The sequence below is a fragment of the Camelus dromedarius genome, chromosome 17, assembly GCF_036321535.1.
Source record: "Camelus dromedarius isolate mCamDro1 chromosome 17, mCamDro1.pat, whole genome shotgun sequence".
NCBI lineage: Eukaryota > Metazoa > Chordata > Mammalia > Artiodactyla > Camelidae > Camelus > Camelus dromedarius.
The window spans coordinates 30,028,298-30,044,763 of NC_087452.1; the positions used below are offsets into that span (position 1 = coordinate 30,028,298).

The 16,466-nt window shown below is 41.4% G+C and overlaps 1 protein-coding gene across 1 annotated transcript in view; it reads right to left on the bottom strand.

The window, feature by feature from the left end:
- The window catches only part of CACNA2D3 (calcium voltage-gated channel auxiliary subunit alpha2delta 3), a 776,511-nt gene that overhangs the window by 406,099 nt on the left and 353,946 nt on the right, over positions 1-16,466 (bottom strand). The window contains exons 7-8 of the mRNA XM_064496418.1: positions 10,200-10,260; positions 9,963-10,113 (exon numbers count right to left, since the gene is read on the bottom strand). Of these exons, the coding sequence (XP_064352488.1) occupies positions 9,963-10,113; positions 10,200-10,260 (212 nt within the window). The remainder of the gene's footprint in view (positions 1-9,962; positions 10,114-10,199; positions 10,261-16,466) is intronic.

Genomic DNA, 16,466 nt, shown 5'->3' on the forward strand with positions numbered 1-16,466 from the left:
TGTCTGGTTCCTCAGTGTGTTCCCTATGACAAGAACAGGGCTGAGCCCATAAGTAGGTGCCCAAGAACAGTATGTTCAATGAAAGTGTTGTGGTATTTCCACTTCAGGGACCAAAGGCCCATCCCAGAGCTCTAGAGGGAAGGACCAGAACCATCTCTCATAAGCCCAGCTCTAGACCAAAGTCTGGCTAAGGAGTCTGGACTTTAAGCTGTAAGAAGCATGGAGGGCTATGAGCAGAGAAGTGTGTGAAATAAAAAGATCAGCTTGGGACAAATACTCTGGACACACTACAGGGACAGACTGAAGAGGACCAGACCAGCAGCTCCTGCAACAATGACTGAGATGCATCAGGTTTCACCTGCTGAGATGCTTAGTAGCATGTAGGGGTAGTGATGACACTAACATCCACAACTAACCGTTAGTGAGCATCTCCTTCATCTAGACACAGGCTAGACTTCATTCACTGGATATCTCAACCTCATGTGGTAAGTACTTCCAGTTACTCCCCCTTTACAGATGGGGAAACAGAGGCAGAGTACAGAGGATCAACTTGCCCAAAGTCACCCGGGAATACATAAGGTGAAGTCTAGATTCACACCCAAGCAGTATGACCTCCAAGCCACTGACCTCAGGACCTCAGAGCCCCCAGTTTCTCCTCTCTGGCCCCCTAGATTACATTTCCAATCATTCTGACTTTTGCACCCTCTTCAATCTTTGTTTTTAGTCATACAAAAGCATCTGAAAAATTATAGTTCAGTGGTCTTGGAGCTAGACAAACCATGGAGAAAATATGTATTTATGCAGTTCTGAAATCAGCTGTTGACAAATGGGAGTGCAAATTTAAGTCAACATATGGAATGTCATCTCAGAATTCAGGAAGCAACTGCACAGCCTAATCTGAAGAAGAGCTTCTCCAAAATTCTCAGTCCATATAGAACTGACACCAGAAGTTGCTGGGGGAAAAAAAAATACAGCCATTTTCCCTCTCCTCCACCTCCCTCATTGACTGATTTGGTTCAGGGTGATAATATGCCCATTCTTATAGCCTAATTCCTTTTATTCCTGAAGCATAATCAGTCTTAGCCAATCACAGCTATCTGGTTTCCCTCTGCTAGGCACATGCTTTCATAGCCTGTTTTGCAGGCTATGGGGTCAAGTGACCCATCCCCAGCCAGTGACATAAGGGATAGTTTCCTGGGCAGTTTCAATGAAATTTTTTTCTTACCATTGAAGGAAAACTCTTCTACATCCACTGCCATCCTTCCCTCTTGGGATGCTATTGCAGAGCTGCAGCAGCCCTTTCGCAACCATGAGGCAACATGATTAAGAATGGTGAGCAAGGATCAAGGAACACAGAGCAGAAAGATGGAGCCAGTATGGGTCCTTGATGACACTGTTGAACCACTGTACCAAAATAGCAGCTGCCCTCCTCCAAGCTAGATACTGGAGCAGCTTTTAGTCAGTTCTTCTATAACTTGCAGCCCAAAACTTTTCAACTCCATTTTTTCAGGTAAATTTTTAAAATTTATCTACATTCTGCCTAATACAAGTTCTGTAGTCTGGGGTGGGAGTCAGGAAACTTAAGCCCAAGTACCACCTCTGCCATACACTCACTGTGTGACCTTGGGGAGGTCACTAAACCTCTCTGATTGCAGATTTCTATACATAAGAATTGCTAATTCATCTTCTGTTTACCCTCCAGGGACCCTTGTGAGGACCCAATGAGGCAAAATACCTGAAACTATTTTGCTAATGTAAAGGCCTATACATGTAGGGGACTGTAGAGGTGGCTTAAAAGTAAAGACCAAGAAGTTCTTGCCCTCATCAGGGAGGAACATATGCAGTAATCAAAACCATGCTCACCGTCGCTGTGTGAGCCATGGCCACAGTGGAGGAATCTGCTCTTCTGAACCCCCGCCAGCTTGTTAGTGGCATCATCCAAGCTTGCAGTTAACTAATTTCCCTTGACTGCATCAGGACAAAGCTATGCTGAGCAATCTGGTCTGTATCACCAAAGGGAGCAGGGCTCAGCCGTCTGTGTGAGGGAATGGTGCACACCAGGCAGCTGTGCCAAGGAGGCCCACGGGCTGTGCATGCTCCCAGAGTTCCTTCCCAGGGGGACATCAAGGGCACCCTGCCTGTGGAACTGCTTCCAAATTCTCAGCAACTCTCCATTTGGAAACCTTTCAGTTTTTGCATTTTAATGGATGTCCCCTAGATTTCTACTTTGTGAAACAATGATGTGAGATGGCCAAGTTGATTTACAACCTAAGATCTAGTCTAAGATACAGTGATCTTCTTCAACTCTCCATCCGTATTTAAATAATTAGATATCAACAGTCTAACAGAAAAGGATGCAATGCATATCATCAATAGCCAGATGCAGTTTTCTTCTACCATTTGCTTTTGCTCCCTCCCAATACCAGGAGTGAACCCCAGGGAGGCACTCAACCACCCTCCACTCTCCCCAAAGTGTTTAGCCCTTCCTGCAAGTTTCTGGGAAATGGGAAGAGTCTCTTAGCAGGATAGGAGAGAACCCAGCAGCCCTAGATTTAGTCCAGTCAGCCCACCAACCATGTGGTGAGGAAAAGGACAAAGAATGTGTACCTCTTAAAGAGCTTAGAAGCTTCCACACAGACTCAGGGCCTCAGTCACTGATAGCTTCCTTCTTCCTTTCTCCTGTCTGGTTCACTTTCCTCCTCTGATCCACACAAGGGTGGGGCAGTAGAGCTAAAGCAACTGGGGCAGATAGGTGGGTTCAAATCCCAGCTCTGACACACACTAGCTGGTTGATCTTGGCCAAAGCATCTCTGCTCTTTGAGCATCAGTATTCATGTTGTGGAGATGGGGATTATAACTGCATCTCTCTCATGAACTCACTGTAAGGATGAAATGAAATAGTTCAGTAAACAGTCAACACAGAGCCCACATGTAAGAAAGAGAAAGAAAGTGTGTGGGTGCACTTCACAGGGAAGAAAAGAAAATACATATGTGGGTATGATGTGTGGTACACAGAGAGAAAGACTGACAAATGTATCCTCCATTAGAGCTGGTACTTGCTAAGTAGGAAGGGGATGGTGGGATGATGGCACTCTTAGAAACAGGGCTCACATGCTCCAATCTTCTGCAGAGAGCACAGACTCTGCATTCCCATTCACTGTAGAGAAGTGTTACTCCAGTAGGCACACGTGACTCTAAATACCCAGGACAGAAACTATTGCATTGCGTGGCTGCACACTACCCTACCCTGTGCCACACTCTGAACCCTCCCAGTGACCTGAGTCTTTGGCAGACTGGGGGCCAACGCAGACAGTGCAGCCAACCTACTGCCAAATCTCTTCCCAGGAATGTATATGCCATGAAACCTTTGTTCCTTTGTTTGCTCACTGAATATTAACTAAGCATCTGCTATGTACCAGGAACATAAAACACTGGCTAAATTTGCACATGATCATCACTGTGGCATGAACATGTACCACTTTTTCTTGCTTTTTTTAGTAAAAGAATATGTTCATTATGTCTGAAGACGATGTCTGCTTTTCCTTTTCATGATAAAAACTGCTTATCTGTAATGCTACAAGGGTCCCCATTCAAAAAAAAACAAAAACAAACAAACAAACAAACAATCAGGTTCAAGGGAAACCCATGATCTTCACATGTTAGGCTACTGTCTTCATGCATGCCAACCACCAAACTCTACTCTCTGACAGCAAGGGACACAACACCATCTGCCTTTTCCTTCCTTTTGCCAAATCTCTGGAAGCATTCCCAACATCTTGCATTTTAAAAACACAGTAAAATCCTCAATGGGATTTTTAATGATGATCTAAAAGAGGAAAGACAAGTTTTAAGTTTAAATTCAACGAATGGTCAGAACTTTTGAGAGAAGGATCTAAAAATGAAGAACTAATGGGCTGGGCTCACAGACTAAGATTCATGCAAGCTTTGGCATCGATGTAGAATTGTGTCACACACTGTTTCCGGTAAAACTCAGCCCAGAAACTGGAGAGCCAAGGACAGCTGACTGTGGGGCTCTGGATGATGCTGGGAATTCTGAACCCTGCTTAATATTGGAAGCTGAAGTTGATTAGTGAAAGCAATGCAGCCTTCAGGCCTAACAGAAGAAGATCATCAGTTGTCTATAAAAGAGAATGAAGGAAGACCTCATTAAGAAGAGAGAGACTTTAGGGAACCTGTGAACACATCATCCTGCCACTGAGACTCCCTCCATGTCTTCCACTGCCTCCAGGGAATGTCCCAGTTCCTCTATGTGGTTGAGCAGACTTACTTGACTAACACTCTCAATCCAGTCTCCATCACTCTTTTACTCATTACCCCACTCACCTGCTTTCTCTGCCTCCCACATTCACCCCTACTCCAGTATGTCCAGACTCTGATTTCCTTTCGGTCAATCCAACCAAGCCTGTACTTCCGGTGGGTTGGAGAGGATGTACTACCACCTGAAAAACAGTACTTTCCTCTATTGTTCATTCTCCTTTTTCCTGCCCTACCACATTGCATACATCTGGCTAACGACCACCTCTCTTAAAGTGCTCATTTCATCATCACTTCTTCCAAGAAGCCATCACTGAGCCCCCAGTTGGCTGCATGCCTCTGCTCTGTGCTGTCCCAGCCTCCCCTACAGCCTCCCCCACTGACTCTCTCTGAGACTGCACTGTCCACACTTTACTGTGAGCACCCGTTTCCTGGTTGCGTCCACATCCAACACACATACACAAAACCTCAAAGTCCATGCAGGAAGACAACCTGTCTTCTTTATTTATAAAAGCAGCCCCATTACTTAATTCTTTACACTCAATAGTATTTGCTGAATGAATAAACAACTAGAACAAAGAAATGAAAGGCAAAACTACATGGAAAAGACTAGGAACAAAGCCAAGACAAAAAAATAGTTGACACAAAGACAAAACAATAAAGAAAATAGTATGATGAGAATCTCTATCCTCTTCAAAAAACAGATAATAAACAAAAGGTAAAGGAAGTAAACAGGTACATTTTAGAGAATCCTAATTTCCATGAAAAACCAATAGAACTGAAATGCTGACATGCTCATATAATGCAAGAAGCTTATGTAGAATTGCTGGAACTCCATTAAATATTTTATGGTTTTATTGGTGCACTTTTGATTAAATAACCTTTAGAATGAAAATGTGTAGGGATTATGTAATGAAGCAGATGAACTCACAATATTTTCACCGACACGAGGCATCCTGGGGATCTTTTGCATTACAAAAGCTTCTTGTGTAATTTGAAACACGACTGGACATAATTAGCAGTACAGAACAAATGAGCACCAAAAGAAAATACCATCCTTATATTTTTAATACGGAATCGATTACTTTAAAGGGAAAATCCACAGCAGGAAAAGCACTGGAGAAATGGTTCTAAAGAAAATTCTGCAAATTAAAACCAGGGCACCAGAAAGTTCTGGGTTGAACTAACAAACGATGCTCTTCTTTATTCAACTCTGCACAAACACGGGCTACAGGGGGCATTTAAATTGATTTAACAATATCAGCCCAGTCAATACTGTGTTCATTTAATGCATGGCTTAGGCTTCCGTAAAATCATTTTTCAAATTTCAGCATGGAACAGAATTAGCACCCTCATTTTTATGATAATATTGTTAATTTAATGCATGGCTTGGAATTATAGACTTCAAAGTGAATCAGAAAAATATGGCTTTTCCTTTGTCAGAGACATCTCTCTTCATGCACCAGTGGTTTGACCTTAAATTTTAACTTCAACTGCACAAAATCACTCTCATATTTCAACTATCCTTTCATAATTCAATCATTTAGTTCATTGGTCTTAGATTTTGCAATACCCTGCCCATGGAAACTAAAACAATTTTTAATATTATCTTCTCATGTTTATTCTCTGGAAAGATCTGGATTGGAAAATCTTCTGTATAATATATAAGATGTACTTAGCAATGAACTTAATACAACCATGTAAATATGCAAAAATGGCTGGAATGGGCAAGGAAAGCCTTTTCCACTACTTAAATCTCCTTCCTCCCTTCCCCATATGGCACTGAAAATCAAATGGCAATGATGAATTAGATTTGTACAAACAAAAAAACCTACAATGCACAAGGGCTTCCAACATTGAAAATAAAGATGGTATTCTTTACTTTCTCTCTAAAACACTAAAATGTCTCCTCAAACATCTACCTAGCAAGCAAGAGAAAGCTGACAGTGTAATGAAGGGTGAAATGATAATGTCCTCCCGTAAATGGAATCCATCCAACAAGAACAATGCACTCAAACAGATTTGCAGAGCATACTGGATGGAATTCCAAATATTCCAGCTCCCTGCACTTCCAAGAGCCTGCAGTGGGGACCCCTCTAGACAGAGGTAAGTGACCATTTTAAACAGAGAGGAAAAACATACACCGTATTACTAGAGCAATTTTGCCACTGTGGGAATAGGAGGAGATGGGAGGAAAAACCCAACAACATAATTTGGCACGGCAAAACAGGTGAAACACACTTAGGGTTTGAAGAGATGATTGAAGAAAACACAAATAAAGATTTATCAATTACAAATCTACTATTGAGGACTCTCAAAATATTGCCCTGAATGTTTGCATCACCTCCATAAATCCATTTGTTGAAGCCCTACCATCCAATGTGGTGATATTTGGAGATGGACCTTTGGGAGGTAATTAGGGTTAGGTGAAGTTATGAAGGTGGGGCTCTCATGATAAGACTGTACCTTGATAAGAGGAGACGTGAGAGAGTTTGTTCTCTTTCTCTTTCTACCTGCATGAGCACACAGAGAAAATGCCATTGAACACACAGCAAGAAGGTGGCTGTGTGCAAGCAAGAAAGAGAATCCTCACCAGAAACCAAGCCCTGCCAGACCTTGACCTTAGACTTTCTAGCCTCTAGAACTGAGAGAAAACAAATATCTGTTATTTAAGCCACCTAATCTGTGGTATTTTGTTATGGCAGATGGAGCTGACTAATACAGATTCTAAATGTGTAACTATTAAACCGTATTTAGTGGACATTCTGATAATACCTAACCTCATGCATACCCTTTGGTGTAGCAATTTCACTTCTAGATTTTATTCAATAGAAGCACACCTTACCCTGCAAAAATATATGCATGAGTCCATTCATTGTAGCACTCTTGAGTAGAAGAGATTAGTATCAGCATAATGTCCAGCAAAGGGGGACTGGTTAAAAAATTAACACCAACTATAGGGAATGGAATGCTTTGTTCTTCAGTTACACTTGATACTAGTATAGAAGCAAGTGCTGAATATTCTGTAAAATAGAATTCTATTTTTGTGGGGAAAAACATGTGTTCATATATACAGAAAAATTTGGAAGGATATGTGCCAAATGGAAAGGGAATGGGAACATTTCTGAATTGTTTAAAATTGTTACATATGTTGCCTATATTAAAAGAATCAATGTGTAAAAGTTACCACTAATTAGTGGTTCCTTTTATGACCTCGGGCTTTTAATACAAATTCACAAACATATTTGATCTATACCCTTACCCATTAAGAGAATAGAGTTCATGATTTTAATACAGAGGCTTCAAATTAAAAAGTTCAGAGTATCTTTCTAGTTTTTGAAATAATTATATAAATAGTCTTGAAGCTGATCATTTATGTTGAAAGCTAACAAACAGATGTACAGTGAGGGTTAATGGGCCCTCTAATGGGTTTCTTTATATAAAGGGCCAATTTGGGGTTAAAAAATACTTTTTTCCTTAACTGTTCTATAACAACTGGCATGTCTACTTTTAATTATCTTAATCACCCTCTCTTCATTATTGAGTTGACACTGTTTGTATATCTTAATGAACTTAACAGAGATTATTTCAATCGATTGGTTTTGTTAACAGAACAATAAATCCTGCCTGTTAAAGGATTCACAATGTAATTAGTTAGCTCTTCTTATTATGCAAATTTCTGATACTTCTGTAATGAGTAATTAAAGATTAATAAGAAAGATAGTCCCAAATGAGCTGCTTCTTATCTGTAAATGCTTCAGGATGTGTGGGGATCAAGCTATATTTGCATATTCACAATAAGACTGGTAACTAAAGTTAACTTTTCTCTTGATTTGGAAATCTAAATTTCTATCTGAAAATCTCCTTCAAATAGCTGTGCCCGAGGCCACACAGTTTCACAGTAAGATGGCTGAGTGGCTCAACTGTTTTCTTCACTTCTGCTCAGGATACAGGACAAGGGAAACCTGAACAGTTTCTGAGTCCTCACTGTGCCACTTTCTCTAGCTGTATGACCTCAAGTCAGTAGTGTCTACCTCCTCCTGGTGCCAATGTCTCCATACCACATGGTAAAGAGCCAAGGTGAAGACCCAATGAGATCACTGACATGGGACACTTGGCAGTGGCGCTCTATAGAAAGCAGCTGCCGGTGTTACTCATTCAACAAAGATTTAAAGTACTATTTGCCAGGTACTGTCCTAGGCACCGGGGATAGTTCAATGAATAAACAACCTCTGTTTTCAGGAATTTATTATTCTCTTTCTTTTCCCCTTCCTTTTTAGGTCTTTTTAAAATCTGAAGCTATAAATCATGGTGCCCTGCTGTCATGCCTTTTTGCTCCCAGTCTCATCAGAAGCAGTCAGGACACTAATCAAGCAATCTCCTCTGCAAGACCAGTGTCATTTTGACACCCATGCCCTCTGCCCAGTGACTAAAAGTAGGTGTCATGCCCATGTAGAAGGCTGCCTGGAAATAGGGTCCCATGATGACACACACTGCTCAGGGCCCGGAGAGGCCATGCAGACACAGCAACAGCATTCTTAGAGCCTGTCCGTGCTGGTCACTCTTCAAATAGCATCCCTGCTTTCATATCCTACCACTGGCCCCCTGACAGGGGCCCTGAGGGTGATGTGACTGCACACAATTCACAGCTGCTGGCTGATGCGCAGACTCAAGCAGTTCATCCCAATACATGCCATTGTATGCGGCCAAACTAGGTTTCAAAACTAAGTCTCGACTCTGAAGCCCAAGCTCTGTCCCTCTTACCACATTGCCTTCACTGCCTACTGCAGCCACTTCATGTCCCAGATAGAGGTGATATAGTAAAGCACAGGTGAGCACCATGCAGTAGCACCTACCTAACTATTCAAGGAAAGAACCAGGCTTATTGTGGCTATCATCTTTGTAAAAGAGTAGGAGAGAAATAAGGGATGAGATGAGGCTAATACCAGAGAATTAAGAAGGAAAGGATAAAGAACTGGAGATGGAGTCCTGAATCAGTGGTCCTGCCCAGGCAGCATGTCACTGGCCAAGTTTGGTTCCCAGATCTTCCACCTCCCAGCTCTGTGACCTCTGCCAAGTCACTGACATGCTCAATCCCTGAGGTTTCACTTGAGAAAATGCCAAAACCATCCCCTACCCTCTAGAGCTGCTGTGAGGAATGAAGGTAATGCAAATTCGAAGAGTAAGCAAATGGCACACAGTTGGCACTTAATAAATGCCACTTCTGTTTCTGAAGCTGAGATAAAGTGCTCCATGAGCCTTAAACTGTTCTCTAGATTTCTGTTGTTGTGTCATCATAATTACTATTACTATCTTGTCATCAGACTAATCTAACTTAAAGTTAATTTCCATGTGAGAAAATCTAGCAGTTAAAGGAAAATCATGCTAGGTCTAATTCTCCAAGGTTCTGAAAAGGTTGGTTTCCCAGGAAAACTGTATCTGGCGCTACTCCTCCTGATGAGAGTGCCTATACGCTAGGTGAGGAGAAGAAATGTGCTCAACTGCTTTCCCATAGTCTCCGAAAGCCCTCGAATACCATGACTCAGTGAATTCACATGGGACTAATGGGTCCTCAACCTGGGGCATCTAATGCTGTGTACACAAAAGCAATAAGAATGCTAACTGCTTGCTGCTGAAAGATCAAATGAACTCTAAGCGCAGAGAAAGCACAAAACAGCTGCACTCACAGCAATTATGTTGAAGAAGTCATCATCCCCCAGCGTATCCAAAATAGACGAGACCGTTTGCTTTGCAATCGTCAGACGGAGCCCTTTCATGCTGCCACTCACATCAACTAAAATAACCACGTCTTTCGGAGAAGTCGCTGCCTGGATGTACCTAGGTCAGAGGAAAATTAAGTAAAAACGAATCCTCTCTGCAAGTTTTCTCCTTGGAAAAATAACTGAGGTTTGACCATTTCCTACCATTTTCGGTTCCTGCAGTCAAAGGCAATGACTCCATTCTCATCTGGTTCCCATTTAATCCCTAGAAGAAAAATGGAGTTATAAGAAACCCAGATAAACTTCAAATATTTATCCAAAGCATTTAAAGGCTGCTCTGCTTTGCTGATTGAATGGACAGAGTGAAAAATCACATGCAAAGACCAACCCTGGGGCTCATCACATGCTCCATCACCAGCTTTGGGAAGGTGCTTTAGGGCTGGAATGCCATAGCAAACACAGCCCTAGCTCAGTTGTTCCAAGACCTGCTAGAGAGTGGTGACATCTTTAGTAATTCGCTGTCCATCAAGAAAGGATATGACTCCAGCCCCTTCCTATGACTAATGATAAAGTTAGCCAAGGTCATTTCTCACTGTTCTGCAAGTTGATGGATCTGGCAACATCATTAATAGATCTTTGGGCAGAGTGAGGCCCTGTCCTTGGACCCAGGTCAGTAATGTCTAGAGCATGGAGGGTAGAAACCATTCAATATGTTTCCATCTCAGAATATATACAAGTCTGTTCTCTCCTCACTCCTGTTTTTAAAATCAAGAGTTTTGGCCTGGCCAAAATGAAGTAAAATGGCCCTAATTATGCTTCATAATAAAGTCTGAATTTCAGGCTTTGAAGCCTAAGAGTTTTCCCCTTGTGTAAATGGGATCCAACATCCTTACTCTCATGGCTTGCAGACTGGTCAGGATAATGTCCAAGGTTGACATTCTCTATTTACAACTTAGTTTTTAGGAGTAAACCTTTATTTAAAAAGAAAAGTGTTTGCTGCCTAAAAATAAGACAGAAAAATCACTGTTTTCAATGAGTGCTGCTCAGGGATGGAGGGTTTGAAACACAGATTTTGGAGTTAAGAAAATAAAAACAGAAAAATTATTTTCACAGGAGAAAATCCTGATGGAAGCACTGAAATTCTCCTTTACAATTAATAACAGCCAGCTCTCTGGACCACACTGGGCCAATGTGCTTAGGATAACATTCCTAAATTATTACAGAGATAACCATAAAATGGCAGTTTGTAAACCAAAGAGTCACTTTGTTCTGTCTTCCTTGTACCTACATTTCCCACCTGCAAATAGAGTCAATTTAAAGGTTCCCTGAAACATATTAAAAAACAGAAGTATAAGAACCCCCTGCCAATTGAAGGTTATTAGGTAATGAAGATAAAATACAACTGACATGAAACTGTACACTAAAGGAGAAGAATGTGATTAATTTTAAAAACATCAGACATACTGCATTTGTATAAAGCTAAGTACAGCTAGAATGGCAGTCTTGACACATAGTGAAATTATATCCATTGTGAGGCTAGGTAATGTTCCAATGTGTAATTCCACAAAAGAATTGGTTTGAGTCCAAATAAAGAGAATTTTTTTTAATGTGTTGACCCATGATAAATATTCAGTGGATGTTTCTTGAATTGAATTGTGTTGAGTGTTCTTAGACCACGACTATATCTGATCATCCTCCACCCGATCTCTACCCTGCCATTCTCCCTCCATCACAGCCTCATCACTGTGTGTTCCACTGGGAGGAGCAAATGTTCAGTTCTGTCTACTGTCCCAACATTTAAGCCAAGGTCTAGGAGGAAGGAATTAATGACACTCAATACTGTCCTTTTGGATTGAGATCCCTTTCCTGCAAATAGGCTTATAATTCCTCCCAGACACTGATGAAATTTGATGCTTTCTGAAAAGTTGATAAGAAATTAGTCTGCTGGGAAAACCTATATATGATACAATTCCAGAGGGAAAGTGAAGCAGATAGGATAACCCCTGAACATTTTGCCTACTAGTCACAATTTTCAAGCACCCTGCCAGTTGATAGTAAATGACTAAAAAATATGGACCTGGCCCCAGCCTGCCCTCAAGAAGCCTCAAGTCTAACAGGGAAGCTGACACTTGATGAGAAATCATGAGCACCATAGATACTGTGAAGGAGAAATACCTAAGGCTATGTTACTGCATAAAAGGTAATCTTAATCCCTAATGTGAAAAAGGCACCATTTTAAGCTGAGAGCAGAATGCTGATATATTAGTTTTCTAGGGCTGATGTAACAAAGTCCTACAAATTAAGTCCTGGGGGATAAACGTCAAAATCAAGGTGTCAGCAGGGCTATGCTCCCTCTAAAGGCTCTAGGGAAGAATTCTTCCTTGCCTCTTCTTAGCTTCTGGTGGCTCCCGGCGATGCTTAGGGTTCCTTGACTTGTAGCTGCATCACTCCAATTTCATCCTTCGTCCTCTCATGGCTGTCTTCCCTCTGTGTCTGTGTGTCCTCTCTTCTAATAAAGAAACCAGTCACATTGGATTTAATCCTAATCCAGTATGATCTCATCCCAACTTAATTAGATCTGCAAAGATCCTATTTCCAAGTAAGGTCACATTCTGAAGGTCCAGGTGGACATGAATTTGGAGGGACATTAAACTCACTACATAATGGGAGGACTTGTAAAATAAAAGTGAAGGGTGGCCACAGGGTCAAGAAGATTACCCCCAGGCAGAGAGAATCTTGTCTGCCAAGGTTTGAGCAAAGCATGTCAAGTTCAAGGAACTGAAAGAAGGCTGGTGTGGTGGTGCAGAGAGGATGTCTATGCTGGGGAAAGGAACTTGGATGGCAGCAGGAACCATAAGGCCCATGCCCTTCCTGGTCAGGACAGGAGGTACACACTAAGTGGGGATGAAGCCAGTACCTCAAGATAGTTCTAGGCACGGCTGCCCTGGTGTAACAATAAAGTTCGCACCTTGAATCAAAGTCAGGCTGGATGGGCCCTGAAGGGTCATTTTACCCACACCTGTCACTGCACCCAAAATCTTCATAGCAGGGACACCAAGGCTCTCACAGTTCAACGGATTTTCCCAATATTTCTAATTAGGATTAGGACTTGATCTCCCAAATTCCATGCCACCATTCTCTTCCTTACACAAGCATTTCCATAAGGAGGTTCCATGAGAAGTTTACTGGATATTAGCATGAGTTAAGTGAATAAAAGTAAAACTGGTTTCTATGCCTTGGGAGGAACATCTGAGGGCCTTTAATCTGCTTAAGTACATCTTAAGTCTCTCCATCTGGGGCAGCAGAGGCAGCATTTACCAAACTAATTTGACTGCTGAGCCCTTCCCTTCCCAAGAATCTCAAAACAAAATGTTTTGGGGGGAAAATGTCAGGAAACACTGTCCCAGGCAGTACTCTCCTAGGATATCTCAACATTTTAGCATAAAACTTTATGTACACACAGATATTTTGAAAATGTTCAAGTAATTTCAAATCCCAGAGAATTAATAGTTGATTCATCTTAAATCTTTGAGATCCAGGGAATTGTCACTTAACCAGGAAGCACCCCCAGGAGACATATAATTTCTGGAAGTGCCATTTATGCCTAATGGGACCCCACCCAGGCTGGCTGGGGCATGGAGTCTCGAGATAAAAGGATCAGGGCTGTTCAGCAGCAGATGGCAGTGCCATTCAGCTTCTCTCTGTGGCCATCCAGGCTTCACAACCTACATCAGTGATGGCTGGCCTACCTTCCTCAGCTTTCACAGGCCAGGGTCCCTAAAACATTCAGTATACCCATATGTGAAACTGAAAATAATGTCAAAATCTCTATTGCAGATTCAAATGCTCAAATCTTATTAAATGTAAAATATTGTGTAATATTCCAATCTCCTATTGTTTATCTCCCAAAGGCATTATAAACTAATATTGGAGGGAAATTAATTTCATCTAAGACAACATATGTTTTCATAGTCAGTCTCTTTAGCACATGAAAATGAAGAGAGGGCCAAAAGAGCAGAGCCCAACTCAGCATCATCTGAAGGTTCAAGTCACACACTGCCAATATAATCCCATGTGGCAAAGAAGTTTAAGATTGTCTAACAGGACTATGAAGGATTACAACAAATGGCATGATAAAAATCCAAATATCTTTTTGCCCTCTGCATTTATTTCTGCTTGGCTCCAACCTCCCATTTTGAGATCTCCTCCTCAACAAAGGGTCTTTGTCCACTGCTTCTCTTCTCTCCTTAGTGCAAACTATTTTTCATAAAACTTCCCTGGCACTGCCAATGATACCCAAGCCATCTCCACAAACCACCACTTGAACAAACACTAACTATCCCATTGCAACATGTGACTTCTCTTCCCTATTTGAGAGCAAAAAGTTCAGAAAGATGTGGAAAGAAAGGAAGGAAAATCAAGAGGTAGCAGATGTTGGTTTAGCCCTCACTGGATAGTTTCTGCCCAATTCCTTCTTCAAAAAAATATGTTTTTACTTGGCCCATGATCTAAAATTTAAATAAGTATCTTCCAATATAACTTTAGATTTAAAATAGCTGGTCTAGAATAAAATGCTAGCTTCTAACATGAGCTGAGTTAGTAGTCAAATTTGGCTTCAAAGTGTATCCTGAGACACTGGTTACGCATTCCTCGAAAGAAAAAAAAGCTTCTTAATTCAACCAAATGCCATCTTCCTTAACAATCTCTTGAGAAACCTTTCACCATGATAAATGAGAACGTAATGAGAGTCATTATGAGAATTACAAACTATGGTTTTCCATGATCATTTTTATTGGAGTGGTCCTGTTGAGCTGACCAAGGAAGAGAACTCCAATATCAACTTCACTTTATCCGTTGCTAAACCTGAGCCTGATGAGACAAAGTAATGCTGTGCACAGAACCCACACTTGATGGATTACTAGCCAATAGCATGTATGAGCCCTTACTTGCAGAGAGCTTCCTACTTAGCCCTCTGTCTCCATCCTCGTGGCTGTAGCTGTGAACCAGGTTTCACCTTCCTATGGCACAGAAATCATGGGAGAAGAATGAAAAAAGGAGGAGATAAGAGAGATGGAAGAAAGACTCAAAATCCAAATGACAATGCTGATTACCAGAATCTAGCTGTGTCTTGAAACAGCATACTATCTAGGTTTCAAGTTACATGAGCCAATAAACTGGAGCTGGTTCGAACTGGGTTCCTGTCACTTGCAACTAAAATCTCTGATGAATGCATTTCCTCACAAGAGGGAGTTTCATGAGAGCAGAGACCTCTTCTGTTTAGCTCTCCGTTTTATCCTCAGGGCCTCACACAGTGCTTAGAACAAAGCAAGAACTCTGTACATACTTATGTAAGAATAAAGGAACCTCCTTTCTGCTTAAGGACATGAACCCTTATCACTGATTCATACTATTGTACCACTCTAAATGTGGAAAGAAGCATCCAGAAAGAAAAAGAATCCTAGCAAAAAAAGCCCATGGATTCCTCTTCTAATAATCATTTTAAGTCCAGAAGACAAGAAGTGTACTCTCTGTTCAGAACCAAGCACTGAGAGAGCACATGACACTTATCAGGGCAGTGAAATCCCTTTGGAGGACTGTGATCCTTGTCTATTAATATATAAAATATGCCAAAATTTACAAAGTCCAAATTCTGCCACAAGTGTCATAAAAGAACTGTAAGCATTTCTGAGTCAACTGCTATGACTGATAAAAATCTTGTACATAAATTAATCACTCCTATTACATACAAGGGGCCTTTAGGAGGCAATTAGATTTAGATGAGGTCACGAGGGTAGAGCCTCCATGAGGGGGTCAGTGCCCTTTCAGGAAGAGTAGGAAACACCAGAGTTTCCTCTCTCACATGTGAGGACACAGGGAGAAGGCAGCAAGACAGAAAGAGGGGTCTCACCAGGAACCAGATCTGCTAGCACCTTGATCCTGGTCTTCCCAACCTCTAGAACTATGAGAAAAATATGTCTTTTGTTTAAAGAACCTAGTCTCTGGTATTTTGTTATGGCAGCCTGAGATGACTAATATGTCTCTATTATCAAATTTTAAAATTTCAGATTTAATTTGAAGACTTCCTGCTAGTGGAGACAAAAGACGATCTCCAATTTCTTCTTATTCTCTCCACCTTCATCCAAATGCCACGTGATAAGACATCCTTGTGGCTTCCTTGTTGGATCAGCCCCCCTACTATGCTCTATTTTCACAACATCTGCATTAAATTTACTCTCTGTTGAATGTATCAAAACAGATTGCAATTTGGCGACACTGGAACTTTAATTGACCACTGATTATTATAATGTTATCTTTAACAGGATGCTTATTGTTTAAATTTCTGTGAGCTGCAGGAGGAACCATGCATGCCCTGCTGAACACAGCTCTCGGGAAATGTTGAATAATCTGGCAAAGCAGGCACTCGGCAGGCAAGTCTCGGGGCACAGATGCTGTGTGCAGGGCAAACAGCTC